The sequence below is a fragment of the Pelodiscus sinensis genome, chromosome 6, assembly GCF_052426305.1.
Source record: "Pelodiscus sinensis isolate ZL-2025 chromosome 6, ASM5242630v1, whole genome shotgun sequence".
Classification (NCBI taxonomy): domain Eukaryota; kingdom Metazoa; phylum Chordata; order Testudines; family Trionychidae; genus Pelodiscus; species Pelodiscus sinensis.
Window position 1 is genome coordinate 90,399,101 of NC_143057.1, and position 17,274 is coordinate 90,416,374.

The 17,274-nt window shown below is 44.8% G+C and overlaps 1 protein-coding gene across 2 annotated transcripts in view; it reads right to left on the reverse strand.

Moving 5' to 3' along the window:
* MAST4 (microtubule associated serine/threonine kinase family member 4) overlaps nucleotides 1-17,274 on the reverse strand; it is a 443,204-nt gene that overhangs the window by 360,362 nt on the left and 65,568 nt on the right. For both annotated transcript variants that reach the window (XM_075932355.2, XM_075932356.2), the window contains exon 2: nucleotides 4,283-4,436. In XM_075932355.2, coding sequence (XP_075788470.2) covers nucleotides 4,283-4,436 — 154 coding nt within the window. The remainder of the gene's footprint in view (nucleotides 1-4,282; nucleotides 4,437-17,274) is intronic.

Consider the following 17,274-nt stretch of genomic DNA (forward strand, 5'->3'; position numbering starts at 1 on the left):
GACAACATGCAGAATTGGCAAAACTGTACAAATGGGCTGACGAAGAAATTAGAGCACAATGATAGTCAGATTCTACAAACTTGGAAAGAACTTCCTGTCACAATACTATGCAGAATGTCAGCTTGGCCTTACTTTTAATGTTTGGCTCCACATGTGTGTGTAAGCAGGCTTTCTTTCATTTGAATCACATCAAAGGTAATCTGCACTCAAGACTTACAGAAGACAGCCTAAATTAATGCAGGAAGCTGAATTTGACCAGTTATGATGTAAACTTCAAAGAAATGTGCAAAAAGATGCAGCAGCAGAACTCCCATTAAAGAAAGTCTATGAGTACAATGTTTCATTTATGCTATTATTAATCACCATGTCAATTATCCATAATATTAACTTGTATATTTTTAGTCATGCAAATGAGTATTCTTATACTGGCTCTTTATTGACCACTTATTCTGAATTTTTATATAGTTTGGCTCTTTGGTTTGAACAGGCTGCCGACCCCTGGGCTAGGCATTGCAGTCCCTTCCGAGGTTATGCAATGCAAGGCTGTGCGCGTTTCAGAATGGTTAGTAGGTACCCTACATCTAAGGAGGCATTATTTGTCAATAAGACAGACCAGGAACTGTTTAATATTTCCAACAACCACAGTAGACACAATTCACACTCGTGTGGTGGATCAGATTACTTTTCATGCCTTGAAAACTTTCCCTCTTTGTTGTAGGAAGTATATGACAGACAACGTGCACCACAAGTAAATGCTGTTCAGTTACAGGTCCCTTGAAGTGGAGAATGGAGGGTGGGAGAAGAATTTGAGACAGTTATGTATCTAGTGGAGATGCACACATTAAATTCCCTTCATGGAAGAGTCTCAATTGGTTTTTCACCATTACAAAATAACATCTTCCCAATTAATAATTTAAACACTTTCAGTTTGTATGACCTTTATTAGATAAAAATCTACACAGCATTTTTATTTCCAGGTATATCTAAAATAAATGGTATAACCAACAAACAGCATTTCTGCCCACCAATACGTCAACTAAGATCTATTCCTGAAAGAGTAGAGATGTTTATTTACCGCTATTGTAGTGTTTTAATAAATTTAACTCCTGTGAGAAAAAAATCTGATTGCATACAGACGAGTGTAATTTTAAATTTTTTTTTTTTTTATTAGTGATAATACTCACTAACGATTCAAAATGCTGTGGTTTTACCAAAGAATGATCCCCAAAGTAGTCTGCAGTATATTACTATTAGTACTATAGTACTTTCTATTTTCCACTCTGAACTAAAATGCCATTACACTAATAATAAATGACTAATAGATGTTTTTACTATTCATCATAGCTAGAAATGCTTGCCTTATATACACTGAAAAGAATCTGGTCAGATATGAAACTATTACTTACTGCAACTGTGGTCCTTGGAGCTGTGATACAGATGAGTATATTACTTATGTGTGTGCATGTCCAGCGCATAAGAGCCAGAAAATGTTGACTACTTATAAGCAGCAGCCAACTGCTTCCCAGGATAGAGTTCTACTAATCTGTAAACATTATTTTGTTCCCAGATGTATATTTACATTTAACTTTATTTAAAAAGCACATTGTTTGTTTGTCCCAGGTTACTAAGCAATACAGATTATTACGAATCACTGACCTGTCCATGTCATTATTTACCACTCTCCCAATTTTTGTGTCATCAGCAAAATTTATCGCTGACCATTTTGTTTTCTTCCAGATCATTGATAAAAAATGTTCAATAGTACTGGGCCAAGAACCAATCCCTTCTGGATGCCTCAGGAAATTCACCCCCTTGATAAGGATTCCTTGTTTAAAATTACATTTTAAGCCTTATCAGTTAGCCAGTTTTCAACGCATTTATTATGTGCCATGATCATTTTATATCGTTCTCGTTTTTAATCAAATGTGAAACCAAACACATTACAGATGTCTAAAAAAACCTTTTCCTGTGGGATGACAGAGTGACATCATCACGTCATTCTGCATCCACAGGCACCACCCCCACCAACTAACATTGTCCCTGCCGCACCAGGGAAAGTTTGAAAGAGTTTGGCGGGACAGAGGCAGAAACCTTCAGCAGGGTGGTGAGTGTGTGGGCTAGAGGTAGTCAGTGAGTGGGATGAGGCCACACTGGTGCTTCAGCCTGCCTCCCACAAGCCGAAAGCCCCGATCAGAGCCCTGTTGAGCAGCAGGAAAAGCCTCCTTGGAGTGTGTTCCTGTGCTGCTGTTTCCCCAGCTGGGGGAGGGGTAAGGGAAGTGGCAGCGCATGGGCAGCCTTGGGACTCTCTCCCCTTCCCCTCCCTCCCCCCGCAAGAAGCTGGCACTGGTGCCTGCCATTTGGACTCTGCCCCGCCTCTTCAGGCAACCAGCCACCCCTTGTTTCGTGCCCCCCAAGCCTCAGGCCCATCTACACAGACATGTGAGAAGGTCGCACAGCCAAAGGGGCGTGGTGGGACTGCAGGCAAGGGAGGAAATCTACGGCCCCACTGCCCTGACCTTGGCAGTAGGTGGATTTCCTGGGATGGGCTTTGTTCCTCCTCTTCGGGGGGGGGGGGGGTAGGGTGGTATTTTTATGTTGGTTTTGGTTTTCTTTGCAAGTGTCAAGTCCCTGACATCTCTAGGCCCCGCAGGAGCAGCAGCCACTCTGCATTCCTGGGCTGTGACTCCACACTCGGCGGCAGCTGCAGCCCCATACTGCACACAAGGACTCCCGGATGCTCTGGCATTGCAGCCACTGTCTCTCTCGGGACAATAATCCCCTCCCTTGTTGACTCACTGAGACCCTGCACCTCTAGACCGCTCACTCGCCACCCTGTCCAAACCTTCCACCACCTGCCACCTCACACACCTCCTCCACCAAGAGCCTACACCACCAGCTCCCTCACACACTTCTTCCTCCAAGACCCTGCTAGGGTTGCCAATGTACAGTTTTCTACCAGACAGTCCGGTATTTGCACCGCCTGGCCAGTAGAAAAAACATGTGCAATGTCCAGTATTTTCTGAATTTCCAGCTGGGTGCCGGACAGAAGCCAGGCGGGGGAGTGACTGGGAGGCAGGGCCACTATTGGTGCTAGGAGCCAGTGGTCACATGCAAAAGCTGGGGTGGGGGACGGACAGGGAGAACGGGGGCTGTGACTCCCAGCCACTCCCCCAGCCCTACTTCTGCATGTGACCAGATGCTCCCAGCGCCAATCGCAGCCCCGCCTCTTAGTTAGGAGCCTCTGTCTGCCTGCAGAAGCCGGGCTGGGGTAGTGGCTTCCAGCCGCTCTCCCTGCCTGGGCTTCTACTAGCAGCTAGAGGAAGTGCCTGCCAGGGGCGCATTCCTTTGGACTCCAGCTACAGCCAGTGGCTGCACCCTTCCCCCCGCCGCCCTTGCCCCCCCCCCCCTCAGTCCAGCCCCACCGCCCCCGACCCTCCCCAGATCTGCTTCCCGGCCCCCCTTCTCAGCCCCCCGCCCCCTCCCCCGTTCCTCCCGGCCAGCCCTGCGGCCCCCGGACTCTCCCCCCCCCCCCCCATCAGCTCTACTTCCCACCGCACCCCCCCGCTCCCCGCCCCCAACCCCCATGATCAAGTGTGTCCATTTTTTTGACAGAGCCTACCTCGCAACCCTACACCCTGCACCCCAGTCCACTCCTACACCCTCCCTCCTGGGCAAACTCCTCCCTCAGCTTACTCCTGCACTATCCCCTGCTCTTCCACTTTCTCCCCTGGCCAGACACCCTGCCCCGAGCCTGCTCCTGCATCCTCCCTGCCAGGCAGACACCTACCTCTAGAGAGAGGGGGGTTGGCAAACGTAGCTCTCGCACTGTGGCCACAAAAGCCTCCAGAGGGGGCGAATGTAGCGAGCAGGGAGGCAGAGCCCCCTAGTCACTTTTTCAAATTCATTTTAGGCAGTGTAAAACCTGAATTTAAGAGCTCTAGAATCAAGACTGACCATTTAGGCCCTTAAATGATAAGGCTAAATTTCAGAAGTGTTCACTGAGAACAATTAAGAGCTATTTGGGGGTTCAGCACTTTTGAAAACTCTGGCTTTGGCATTGAGATTGTTGTTTTAGATCACAGAAAGTAACGCCGTTAATAGCTAGTCCCAGGCTTTACACACTAAAAAAAATTCTTTCGGAGCTTTGGTGGGAAGAAAAACACATTTGATAAATGAGGTCACATATGCATATACAATGCTTCATGTCACTGTAAGACCTCCAAGAAAATCTGGGCCAAATAGATCACCGTGCCTTTAGTTTTTTCAGGCCTGCTATGCTCACCAGTAAGAGCTCCTCCAAGGCTTCCCCTTCTAAAGGGTCTTCCATCTTCACTCAGCTGTCTTTTAAATTTAAATGACTTTCCAGGTCCAGAGGAGACTTCAGGATTGCTGGATTTCCGAAACAGCATAGATGGAGGGGATAATATATGATCAAGCTGCAAAAAACAAACAAACAAATGCATTGTTGTTAAGGACAGAGTCCCACAATAGAAAGACACAGTCAACATAAATACACATTTGTCTGCAGATTCTGAACCCACTGTTAGCTTAAAAATAATAAAATAATTAAAAAAAATTATATGTGGTTAAATGGAGTATTAAACAGTTAGGAAATGCCAGTATAGTGACTTGTGTAACTTTAAGTCCACCTTTTACATTAAGATATAATCTTTCATTAGGTAGGTGCATTCAGGGTGGACATATGGAGCTAGAATTCAAGTGTCACAAGCTTCATAAAACCAACATTTCAGAACTTTTGAGTGACTTGTCTAACATTCCTTTAAACAGTTGTCATGTATTTCTACTACTTTACAAAAAGAGCCACCAGATGGCAGTACGTCATAAACAACATGTAAAACACACCACACGTTCTAGTATACCTATTTAAACCAGCCATTAAAAACTTACATTTCTACTTACACCATGAGGGAAAACGTTCCATTTAAATATTACAGTCAAATCACTTACTTCCATTGTCCTTATTTCAAGGGAAATATGGGTATGGATGTTTGTTGTTTAGAAAATTATTGCTCCTCCTACTTATTCCAACTCAAAATTATAGTCCTCAGCTTGTAATAACAATATAATTAATGTGGAGATTGTTCTATATGTCACAAATATGGGATGGAGTACCAGAGAACAAGAGAGGGTGAACTCTTAAAAAGATGTCATCCTCTAGTAATACAAATGTGAGGATGAGGTTAACGAGGTGTAGAAGAAAAATTTTCCGAGCAACTTTTTTCTATAATGTACATGATTGAGTCAACATCATTTGTGCATTCTGTTATAATATCTTTAATGTCTACTCTAATTTCTTTGTTTTTCATTTGAATTTCTTGAACATTTGACAACTTTGGAAAACAAAACCCAAAGCCTGGATAGTATTTAGAGCTAGAAGAAAATACCACATCTTTTCAATAAGACATTTGATCAGAATCCAGGTCGATGTTCCCTCTACTTTTTTTTTCTAATCCGCAAAGTGTTATGTGCACCAAAGGTGGTGTACATTTTCACATGCACTAGAAACACATGCTGCCATCTGTGGGCACTCTGATGCTCATCTGAGCAGCACCTGAATCTCTCCTGGGCAGCCATCTACGCACTTAGCTTATAGGGAACACTGATCAAAACCCCACTCCTGTGCCTCAAGAGCACAGAGGGAAAAAATGCTATTTTTCTATCAGGACTTTTTTTTTTTTTCTTTTAAGTTCTGTGCAGAGCTTAGACACTATAAGGTGAAATCCTGGCTTCACTGAGTCAGCCCTATTAACCTCAGAAGGGCCAGAATTTCAGTCCCTATTTCATGGAACTAGGTCCTATGTAAAACCTCTAGGTAGTAATCTTACACACAACACAGATGTACCAGAGCAAATTAGGGATCAAAATTATGCTTATAATGTTAATGCTTCTATTTCTGAACATACATGCACACACATTGCTTCCCTTCAAGCTTATGAACAGTGCTTCGGCTAGCCATGAAAAACCACTTCATCAGTCGGAGCTGTCTTATCCATAGAATAGCTTGGAGCTGCTACCCCAGGTCCCGCACTTTGGCAGAGTGGAAGGGGGTCCATGGCAAGTGCTTCAACCATCCTTTCGACCACTGGTCTCCAATCTTTAACCACAAGATCATTTTTTCAGTTTAAGTGCAATGTAAGATCTACCTCAAACTCAAACGCCCTTGCTCCACTTCCTTCCCAACTCTTCTCTGAGGCCCTGCCTTTGCTCCCCCTTTCTCAGAGGCCTCACCCTGCTCGCTCCATCCCCCTTCCTCTCCCATCCTCACTCACTCTCACCAGGCTGGGGTTCGAGGTTGGGGTGCAGGCTCTGGTCTTGGACAAAGGGGTTTGGAGTGTGGGAGGGGCTCTGGGCTTAGCCCAGGGTGGGGCACTGGGGTCCACAAGGCATTTCAGGGTGCAAGCTTTGGGAAGGAGTTTGGGTGCAGGGGGACTCATGTCTGGGGCAGGACGTTGGGTGCAGGGAGAGGTTCAGGGCTGGGACGGGTTCAGGAAGCAGGCTCTGACTGTGAAGCTGCTTCCATGGTAATTGCTGCTCCTGGAAGCAGCTGGCAAATACAGCAATAGCTCCCTGGCACCATGTGCTGCCCCTCATCTACAGGCACTGAACCCACAGCTTCTACTGGCCACAGTTCTCTGTTATTGATCAATGGGAGCTGCAGGAGTGGTATCTGCAGGCAAGGACAGCATGTAGAGACCCCCTGCTCCGCCTCTCTCAGGGGCTGCAAGGACATGCCAGCCACTTCCAGGAGCAGCAATTACCATGGGGATGACGACTCCAACCATGGCAGGTTAGGCATTTTCAAACAAACTATTCAAAAGAATTAAATTGAAGTATAAGAGAAAAGAAAATTATGAAATGCAGATGTAAGGGGACTGTTACCCCTTACTAAAACTGTGGGAGTTTTTTGGTTTACCAGCTTCAGAAGGGGAAGGGTTCATGAGACTGACAGACCCCAGAGACAATGGAAAGCAGTCAACACTCCAGCTCAGCCTGACTGACAGGTTGTAAGTGGGGATTGTTCTGGCTCTGTCTCTGAACAAACAAGCTGTGTGCAGAAGAGGTCCTGCAAAGACAGAGAGCTGAAAGAGGAGTACAAGAAGAAGTCCTGCAGCGATAGAACCAGACAAAGACAGGCCAAGCAGTGCAGACCCTGTGTTGAGCAGCAGACCAGCAGTGCTCAGAAAGCCAAAAGGAACAGAGAAGCAACACAAGGAGCTGGAACTGGCCAAGCAGCACAGCCTGCAGCTGGATGTGGTGAGCTACTGGGACCTGCAAAGTATGGGGAAAGGCTCTGGACTGGGAGAGGGGTCTGGCCACTTAGAGCTTGAGGCTGTGTGGTCACTGCCAGAGCAAGTGTGTCCAGCCTGCAGCCCCTTGCAGCACATCCAGGGCTTCTAAGGAAGAGACTGTGAACTGTCCTTACACTCTGCAGACTGCTGCGTTGATGTCCCTGTGCTACAGAGCAGGGCTGTGTGTTCTCATTTAACCATTCTCATTGTTTCTTATTCTATTCTCTTTAATCAGTTGATGTTTAATAAATTGTATTTGCTTTGAACCTTATGAAGTGATCACTGGGCCAAGAAGGCCTGCAGTGTAAAGAGAGCACCTCGGAGTGGGGACACCCTAACTCCTGCCCCTAGTGACTACAAGGTCAGGGATTAAGCCCCAGGAAACCTGGGCCCAGCCTTGTTGGGGTTTCAAGGGCTCTGCTACTCAGGAGAGTGGAGGGGGAGCCCTCAGGATCAGGGAGCCGTGGGGTAAAGGAAGTGGGAGCGGGGACTCAGATCCTTTCGCTGGTTCATTTCACCGGGGTGTATAGAAGCCAGGAAAGTTCCCCACAAGAGCGGGACCATTCCCCCGCTTACACAGAGACCAGTCCAAAACCAAAAATAACCCACGTTGCAAGCAGCAGAAGTAGTAACAACCACCTCTGACATATGTATTGGGTTGGGAGATGAGAGGACAGAACTGTGTGTATTTATGAGAATGACAGAGACACAGACAGAGAAAGGCCAGTGTTCAATAGCTTCCTGGCCAAACCAGTCAGGATCACCTGCCAGGGGCTCCAAGATCTACTGGTAGATCCCGATCTACTGGTTTGTGACCACTGCTATAGACAGTAGGTCTCTCGTGTTAGCTGGGCCTAAGGTGGCCTGGGTGATTACCAGGGGAGTAGAGGTATCCGGCATAGGGTGGCAGCAGGGGTTGGGTCCGTCCCTCCCCCCCACGCACACACACTCACCGCAGCAGTGGTGGTAGCCGCAGGAAGCAGAGCGACCCAGCCACTGCTCCACTCCACTGCCTATCTCCCAGCTAGGGTGCTCTGCTTTACTGGAGCAGCTTTGTCTACACTGGCAATTGAGCAACAAAGCTTTGGTTGTTCACAGGTGTTTAGCTCCTGCTTCCTCACAGCTGTGCTTTGGCAAGTGCTAGGGTAAACTAGGGACATGAAGGTTTACCCAGTTAACGGGCAAGCCTCAACTGCAGAGGCAGGGGATGCTCTGACCAGGACACTGGAGAAGCCCTGGCTCATCACAGGCAGGGGCTGTTCTGGAGAAGCCTCTGCCTGCAGCAGGGAAAGGGCGGGCCCGAAGTCTGGCCCAGCGGCAGGCAGGAAGTCCTGCTCCAGATGGGCTGGAGCGTTTCCCACCCTGCTCTCCCCCTTTAATCAATCAGTTAATTGATTAAACATATTTAACCAGTTAGCCAATTAAATGAGATTTTACATTCCTAGCATAAACATCACTTTGTTGGCAGGAATGCCAATGAAGCAAACACTGCTCGAAAGGACTGGAAGTTTCTTGTTGGCAAAAGTGCTGATAAAAAGCGTTTACCTGCCCGACATTTAGCAACATAGTTTTATTACTAAAAGCTGTGTAGTGTAGACAAAAGGCTTAGAGAGCCTGATGAGGGGAATTCTTTGAATAGACACCTGAAACATCCCCCACCCACCACTACCCCAGGAAAAGGGGTTAGAAGCTCAAAAAAACGTGTAAAGGAGGAGATGCATTGATAAGTATTAGCGGAGGCACTGAAAAACTGCATATGAAGTACACAAGGGTATTTACAACAAGAAGCTGTCAGACACACTGTTCACACACAAAAGATATAAGAATGGTAACTATGCCCATGTCACAAGAAGTCAGAAAGAATTGAATAAGCAGGAGATAATAGGATTCCTCAAAAACTAATCTAACAACTAACAGAATGTATTAGAGAAAGATGTCTTTAAAGAGAAGGAAATTAAAAAATTCTCTACTACATAATGAATTACATTTCTGGCCATAAAAATCTTCTGGTTGGTTAAAAATTCTATAAAAATATGGACAGAATTTCAGCAGCATCCTCACTTCTATTCTACAGGAATTTTCTCTACAGAGTAAGAAACCATTGCTTTGTTCTCAACACACATTTTATTAATATTGTGAGGTACAAGTTCTATTTATATCTATAATCAGCTGTTTTCTGAAAAGGAATTCACCTTGCCTTGACCTGATGTTAGTACCATCCAAGGTCCTTAAAAGAACACCTGCTCTGCAGGAAAGATGGATTTTTCTTTTTAAAAAAACCCAGAATGTTAATTACTGGAATTAGGAAAGGTGGATAATTTCAGACTCCAGAACTACAATGCATCTGTATGCCAAGACATATCTATTAGCCATGTCAAAACAATACATCAAGTACGTCAACTGGCTTAAGGAGGAGGGAAGAACTGGCCACCAGAAGCAGGGCTGGCCGCAGGTGCAGCAGGGCTGGCCGGGGGAAGATTGGGAGGAGAAGTGGGGGAGAACCAACTGGCCGGCCAGGAGGGGGCAGGAGGAGGGAGAAGTGTATTAGCCGGTGGGGAGTGGGACTGACCCAGGTAGTGCAGATCCCAGGGCGCTCCGGCACAGTCCAGGCGAAACGCAAGTCAGTCCAGCTGCAGCTCCACCATGCATTTGACCAGCGTGCAGGAGCATGGATCGGGCTGCCCCTCTTCCTCACACTCAACCAGGGCACCCAGCGCTGATCATGCCCCACCTCCCAGCCACTCCCCCCACCAGGCTTCTGGGCACCCAGTCGGAAAACCAGAAAATACCGGCTTTTGTATATGTCCAGTATTTTCTGGATTTTTTTTAACCGGACAGAGCCCAAAAAACTGGACTGTCTGGTATAAAACCGGACACCTGGCAACCCTATGGTAAACTATTCTCATATTATTTTTTTTCTTCACACTTCATAATCAGATAAAATGTTTCTGATAAGTTCATCTGCAACAACAGCTTGCTTTCCACCTGATCTCATAACCGAAGGTCTAGCAGTAGCATCAGACACAAGATTATAGATTTCAGGGGAATAAAATGCACAGTAGATGAGTTAATAAATTAAGATCATGCAGTCCTGCACCTAGTAATAGGTTAAGAGGTGAACTAGGCTGTAGCTCCGTCAGGAACTCTTTAATTACCTGAAACTCAAAAAAAGGAATCCTACAAAAAGTAGAAATTGCTATGGAGGAGAACAAAAGAATAGCCTATAAATGTAAGGACAAAATCAGAAAGGCTTTGGAAGAAAAAGAGTTATACCTAGCAAGAACTTTAAGAGGCAATAAGAAAAGGTTTTGTCAATACATTTAAAGCAAGAGAAGGATGAAGGAAAACGTAGGAGCTCTACTGAGTGGAAGAGAAGAGCTAATAATTGATGACATCACAAAGGCTTGGAAAAGAACAGGTTAAAATATGATTTCATTCAGTTGGGTATAAGACAACTATGCAGGGCCTGATGAGATTCAACCCAGAATATTTAAGGAACTAGCTGACCAATCTTATAACTTAGCAATTATTTTCAAGAACCTGTAATGGATGAGTGAAATCTGAGAGGACTGGAGTAGAGCAACCATCATGCTGATTTTAAAAAAAGAATAAAGATGGTCAAGGGAATTAAACAATTCAGCCTAACTTTGTTTAATCATTTCCTTCAGTATCTTTCCACATATCAATCAATTTGCAAGCACTAAGAAGCTAACAGGGTGAAAATGGATAGCCAGCATGAATTTTTGAGACAGTCATGCCACACCAACCCAATTTCCTTCTTTGAAAAAGTGACTTGCTCAGGTAATGGGGGGTTAGGAGAGGTCGACAGAATACATCTTGATTTTAGTAAGGGTTTTCACAGTAATACATGACATTCTGTTAAGCACGCTCAAGAAATGTCTGATGAAATTACTGTAAGGTAGATGCAAAACTGATTTAAAGACCATACTCAAAGAACAGTTATCAAGGATGGGACTTAGTGGGATCCTGCAGGGGTCTGTTCTGGGTCTGGTATTTGTCAATATTTTCATTAATGACTTGGAAGATGGAGTGGTGGAGAGTATACTTACAGAGCAGTAAAAGATTTTTAGGAGTTCTTGAACAAACAGACACTCACAGGCAAACTCTCTCAAACATATTGTAGATTTACAGACCACCCCAAGCTAAGGGGTGTTGTTAGCACATTGGAGGGCAGGGTTAGAATTCAGAATAACCTTGACAAATCAAAAAACTGGTGTGAAATCAACAACATGTAATGCAATAAAAAAAAATACCTACACTTATGATGGAAAAAAATCAAATGAGCAACTACAAAATTGGGAATATGAGGTTAGGTGGTAGTACTGGTGAAAATGATCTGGGGCTTACAGTGCATCACAAACTGAATATGATTCAACAACACGAAGAAGTTGATGAAAAGGCTTACATTCTGGGTGTATTAATAGAAGTGCCATATTTCAGACAGGAAATAATTGTTACCCTTTCCAGCACTGGTTTAAAATATTTTCACAGACTAGACAGAAGTCCAGAGGAGAGCAACAAAAATAAATTTAGAAAACATGACTTATGAGAAAAGTTAAAGACATTGGGCATGTTTAGTTTTGAGAAAACAGGACCCACTCAGACACTTTAGCAGTCTCAAAATATGCTGAGGCCTGTTATAAAGAGGACTGTGATTAACTGTGCCCCCATGCATACTGAAAGTAGGACAAGAAGAAAGTGTCTTAATCTGCAGCAAGGGAGGTTTAAATAAATACTAAGAAAAAACTTTCTAACTGTGGGTATGTCTACACTGCAGTGAGAAGTGAACTTCCCAAGCCAGGTACACAGGTGCACCTAGCAATGTTTGAGCTAGCAAGCCAAAAATAACAAAGCAGACACTGTGCCATGGATCGAGGTCTGGGCTAGTCATCTACCAGCTCATCATCTACCAGTAGTGTTCCCTGTAAGATGAGCAACTGAGGAAAGATTCAGATACCACTCAGCTGATCAGCAAAGCGCCCACACACCCACAGCATGTTTCTATTGGTGATGAACATCTGTACATGCCATAGTGCACATAGCAAAATTTATTCTGCACACGAATGGAAAAAAAATAGAAGGAACATTGCCTATCAGCTCTTTGTTCTTAGGGAGCCAGGTTATACCATCCTGTCGGTCTGACTCCCCCACACCACCATAATTCTAAGATGCGTACCCGTGCATCCACGCACAAAAATTCTAGGCTTGCCCACCTCATTTGCAGAGGTGTGCAGCAGCACTCACCACTCACTTCCCTGCTGGACTTTCTGGAAGCTGAGTGGTGGGATCCAGCTCAGCGGAAATGACAAGTGGTCCAGCTGGCAGGGCCACAGGGTAGGTGGCTGCCCCCATGTGCCCCAGCTGGAGCTGGGACTGAAGTGAGGTTGTCGCTGCAGGGGCAGCCTCACTATGGCCCTGTTTCTGGCTCCCTGGCAGCCACACGTCCAAGCCAGCAGGACTGTGTAGCGGGTGGCTGCCACATGCCAGCAGGACTGTGTAGCGGGTGGCTGCCACATGCCAGCAGGACTGTGTAGCGGTTGCTGCCACTGGAGCTGGGCTGTGTAGCGGGTGGCTGCCACATGCCAGCAGGACTGTGTAGCGGTTGCTGCCACTGGAGCTGGGCAGTGGTGAGGATGTCCCTACTGCGGCAGCCTTACCACGGCCCCGGTTCCTGCTCCATGGCAGCCACGTGGCCTGGCCAAAGGGGCTCATGGCAGGCGGCTGCTCCAGTGGCTAGGCTGCTCCAGGGGGGTAGGAGGGACCATGTGGCAGAGCAGGGCTATTCTGGGGCTGGGTCTGCTCTGGCGGAGGAGGTTTGGAGTGAGATTGTGATTTTATCAGAGACAGGTATTTCTTTGGCTTTTAGTATATTTTATACTTCACCCCTCTTGACTGGTTACTGGACATTATCTCAGAAGAGGAGTTGAGGTAGGTCTGTCCTTCATGTACACCCTCATATACAGTAAAACTCCAATAGTCCAGCATCCAATTGTACAGCACTCCCAATAGCATCAAAATGGCAAGAGCCTAGTGAGTGAGCTTCGGCAAAAAACAAGTCAAGCGGCAGCAGCTGAACCAAACAAAACCGGACGGGCCCGAGTCAGTCTGCCACTGGCATTGTGTGACGCTGGACAGTGCTTGCGATACAATAAAAAGGGTTAAAAATACTTTATATACAGTGTATGTATATATAGATATAGATATATAAAACCATTTTATAGTACCTCCTGAAAGTCCAGCATATCCGATAATCTGGCACCCCCTACGTCCCAAAGGCTCCGGATTATCGGAAGTCTACTGTATATAGTAAACTTCCACTCACCAGCAACACATTAGTTTTATCTCTTACTTCTTTTCATGCAATTTGCTTGTTGGCAGATGTAATAGGCAATGTCTTTCTACTTTGTTCACACATACTAGTAAGGAGATAAAAGTTTCAAAAACCAAACCCAAATCCTCTCTCAGGCTAACAAACCCATTTGCTAACGGTTACTTGAAACCTTCTGATGAGGGTGTGTTTTTAATCTAACTTCTCAGTATATGCCAGGAACATAACATCCAGCCATGCAGCACAGATGCTGTTGGTCAGGACAGAGGAACATGAACATAGTTCGGGGGAGAGGGATAGCAAGAACAGTGAGCAAAGGGTCTAATTCTAAGATGGTTACAATGAGTCATCTGCCTCCTGAGAAGTTTGGGCAGTGACTCGCTAAAACCAACCTAGAGTAAAAGGCCATTCCCCACCCTCGCGCCCTTTGTTTTAACCCCTCTCCATTCAATTCCTCCCTTTCTTTCTCTCCTAGGTTTTACTCCTTTCCTAGGCATTCCCTTTTCCCTCCAAGTTTCACTTTCCTCTTTCCCTTCATGCAGGGATGCTCACTTCTGTACCCTGATGTCCCCAGGAGCAGATGGCATTCACCCAAGAGATCTGAAAGAACTCAAATGTGAAATTGCGGAACTATTAACTGTGGTTTGTAACCTAGCCTTTAAATCAGCTTCTGTACCCAATGACTGGAAGATAGCTAATGTAACGCCAAGCAATTACAGACCAGTAAGTCTAATGTCAGTACCGGGCAAATTAGTTGAAACAATAGTAAAATGGTCCGACACATAGAAGAACATAATTTGTTGGGCAAAAGTCAACATGGTTTCTGTAAAGGGAAATCATGTCTTACTAATCTATGAGAGTTCTTTGAAGGGGTCAACAAACATGTGGACAAGGGGGATCCAGTAGATATAGTGTACTTAGATTTCCAAAAAGCCTTTGACAAGGTCCATCACCAAAGGCTCTTACGTAAATTAAGTTGTCATGGGGTAAGAGGGAAGATCCTTTCATGGACTGAGAACTGGTTAAAAGACAGGAAACAAAGAGCAGGAATAAATGGTAAATTTTCAGAATGGAGAGGGGTAACTAGTGGTGTTCCCTAAGGGTCAGTCCTAGGACAAATGCTATTCAACTTATTTCGTAAATCATCTGGAGAAAGGGGTAAAAATAGCGAGGTGGCAAAGTTTGCAGACGATACTAAACAGTTCAAGGTAGTTAAGACCAAAGCAGACTGTGAAGAACTTCAAAAAGGTCTCACAAAATTAAGTGATTAGGCAACAAAATGGCAAATTAAATTTAATGTGGATAAATGTAAAGTAATGAACATTAGAAAAAATAACCCCAACTATATGATGGGGGCTAATTTAGCTACAACTAATCAGGAAAGAGATCTTGGAATCATCGTGGATAGAAGTCCACGCAGTGTGCAGCGGCAGTCAAAAAAAACAAACAGGATGTTAGGAATCATTAAAGAAGGGTTAGAGAATAAGACAGAGAATATCTTATTGCCCTTATATAAATCCATGGTACGCCCACATTTTGAATACTGTGTTCAGATGTGGTCTCCTCATCTCAAAAAAGATATACTGGCATTAGAAAAGGTTCAGAGAAGCGCAACTAAAATGATTAGGGGTTTGGAACGGGTCCCATATGAGGAAAGATTAAAGAGACTAAGACTTTTCAGCTTGGAAAAGAGGAGACCAAAGGGGGATATGATAGAGGTATATAAAATCATGAGTGGTGTGGAGAAAGTGAATAAGGAAAAGTTATTTACTTGTTCCCATAATACAAGAACTAGGGACCACCACATGAAACTAATGGGCAGCAGGTTTAAAACAAATAAAAGGAAGTTCTTTTTCCACACAGCACATAGTCAATCTGTGGAACTCCTTGCCTAAGGAGGTTGTGAAGGCTACAACTTATAACAGGGTTTAAAAGAGAACTCGATAAATTCATGGAAGTTAAGTCCATTAATAGCTATTAGCCAGTATGGGTAAGGAATGGTGTCCCCAGCTTCTGTTTGTCAGAGGGTGGAAATGGATGGCAGGGGAGAGATTGTTTGATCAGTACCTGTTCAATTCACTCCCTCTGGGACACTTGGCATTGGCCACTGTTGGCAGACAGCATACTGGGGTGGATGGACCTTTGGTCTGACCCAGTATGGCCATTCTTATGTTCTCTTCTGCAGTCTCATCCTGAGGTGCTTGTCGTCAGATGTGGCAGCCACTCTGCTATCGTGCCATGAGTTTGTCCACTTTTGGCATGGCTGCAGCCATAATTCTCCAGTCCTGATTCTCCAATGCCATCTTCACTAGTACAAAGTGAGATTAAAGTGGTTTCAGTCTGATTTGGTAGCATTTTGCACTCTCTTTTCAGAGGCATCCAGACTCCACAAGGCACTGGGCAATGGAGAATTAGGCTCTCTGTGTTTAAAACACCTACAGAATTTGTACTTAACCTAACAGTGCCAAACAGTGTGAATTCATAACTAAGGCTTGTAACATAATAGGAGCATCTCCAATTCTAATATTAATATTTCTTTCTTTCTACCTGAACGTTAATATGTGAGAGGCTAAACGAAATTTGGAAATTTTGTGATGACTATTTGAATACTTCCATGCAACAAATATGTTGTTTTGAAAAGGGTGGGCTTTCTAAAGGGAGGACCTATGTCCTATTCCAAATTCTGGCCCTTTAAAGACAAAGCATTATGATATATATATATATATATATAGTCTCTAGAATAGCGGTTCCCAACCTTTTCCAGAAGGGAACCCATTTTGACAATTCAAGAACACTTGGTGACGCAAGGCAATTCAAAAACGAGAGGAGGAGAGGGGACAGAGCCACCTGGGGAGACGCTTGGTGACCCTTTTGAAATGTAATGGCGACCTATATTTGGGTCCCGACCCATAGTTTGGGAAACCCTGCTCTAGAAGGACGAAAAGACTGTGGGCAGCTGTGAAGAGGGAAGCAGTAGAAGAGGTAGGTCCTGGTTCTCTATAAAAGAAGAGAGTGACTTAGATGTGTTTTGACCTTGGACGCCGGAGAAGTGGACGTTTATGGGTTTGGCAGGAGGACCAAATTGTCAGGACAGCAAAGCAGCCAACCAACAGTAGAAAGAGGAGAAACTTGCAGAACCTGATGAGTGAAAAGTAAACTTCCCAGTAACGTAAGCTGTCATTCAGGAAGGTGGTGAACCTCAAAATGTAGGATATATTTGAGTGGGCTTGAGACTTGTTACAAATATTTCCCACTGCTCTAGTGTTTGTCATATTATATATGCATAGATTGAGCTTGAAATGAGACATTAAGGACATGGCATAATGACAGTTAATGCAATCATGGGAAAGCTTTTCTCTAGGCCAGATCTAATTAGCAAATGCTTGACTTGAATCTACAATGCTTGGATAGAAGCAGCGAGAGTATTCAAATACTATGTTTGAAGAGTCTTTCAGCACTAATGTCATCACCAAGCTTGTGTCCTCATTTGTGTCCTACACATGCTCAGAAATTTTAGCCTGAAAGCCAATTAACATAGCTCCCTGAAAGAAGAGCCAGATTTAATTGAGGAGGAAGCACAGCTGAGGGAGGGCCTGGGAGAGGGCTATTAATAAA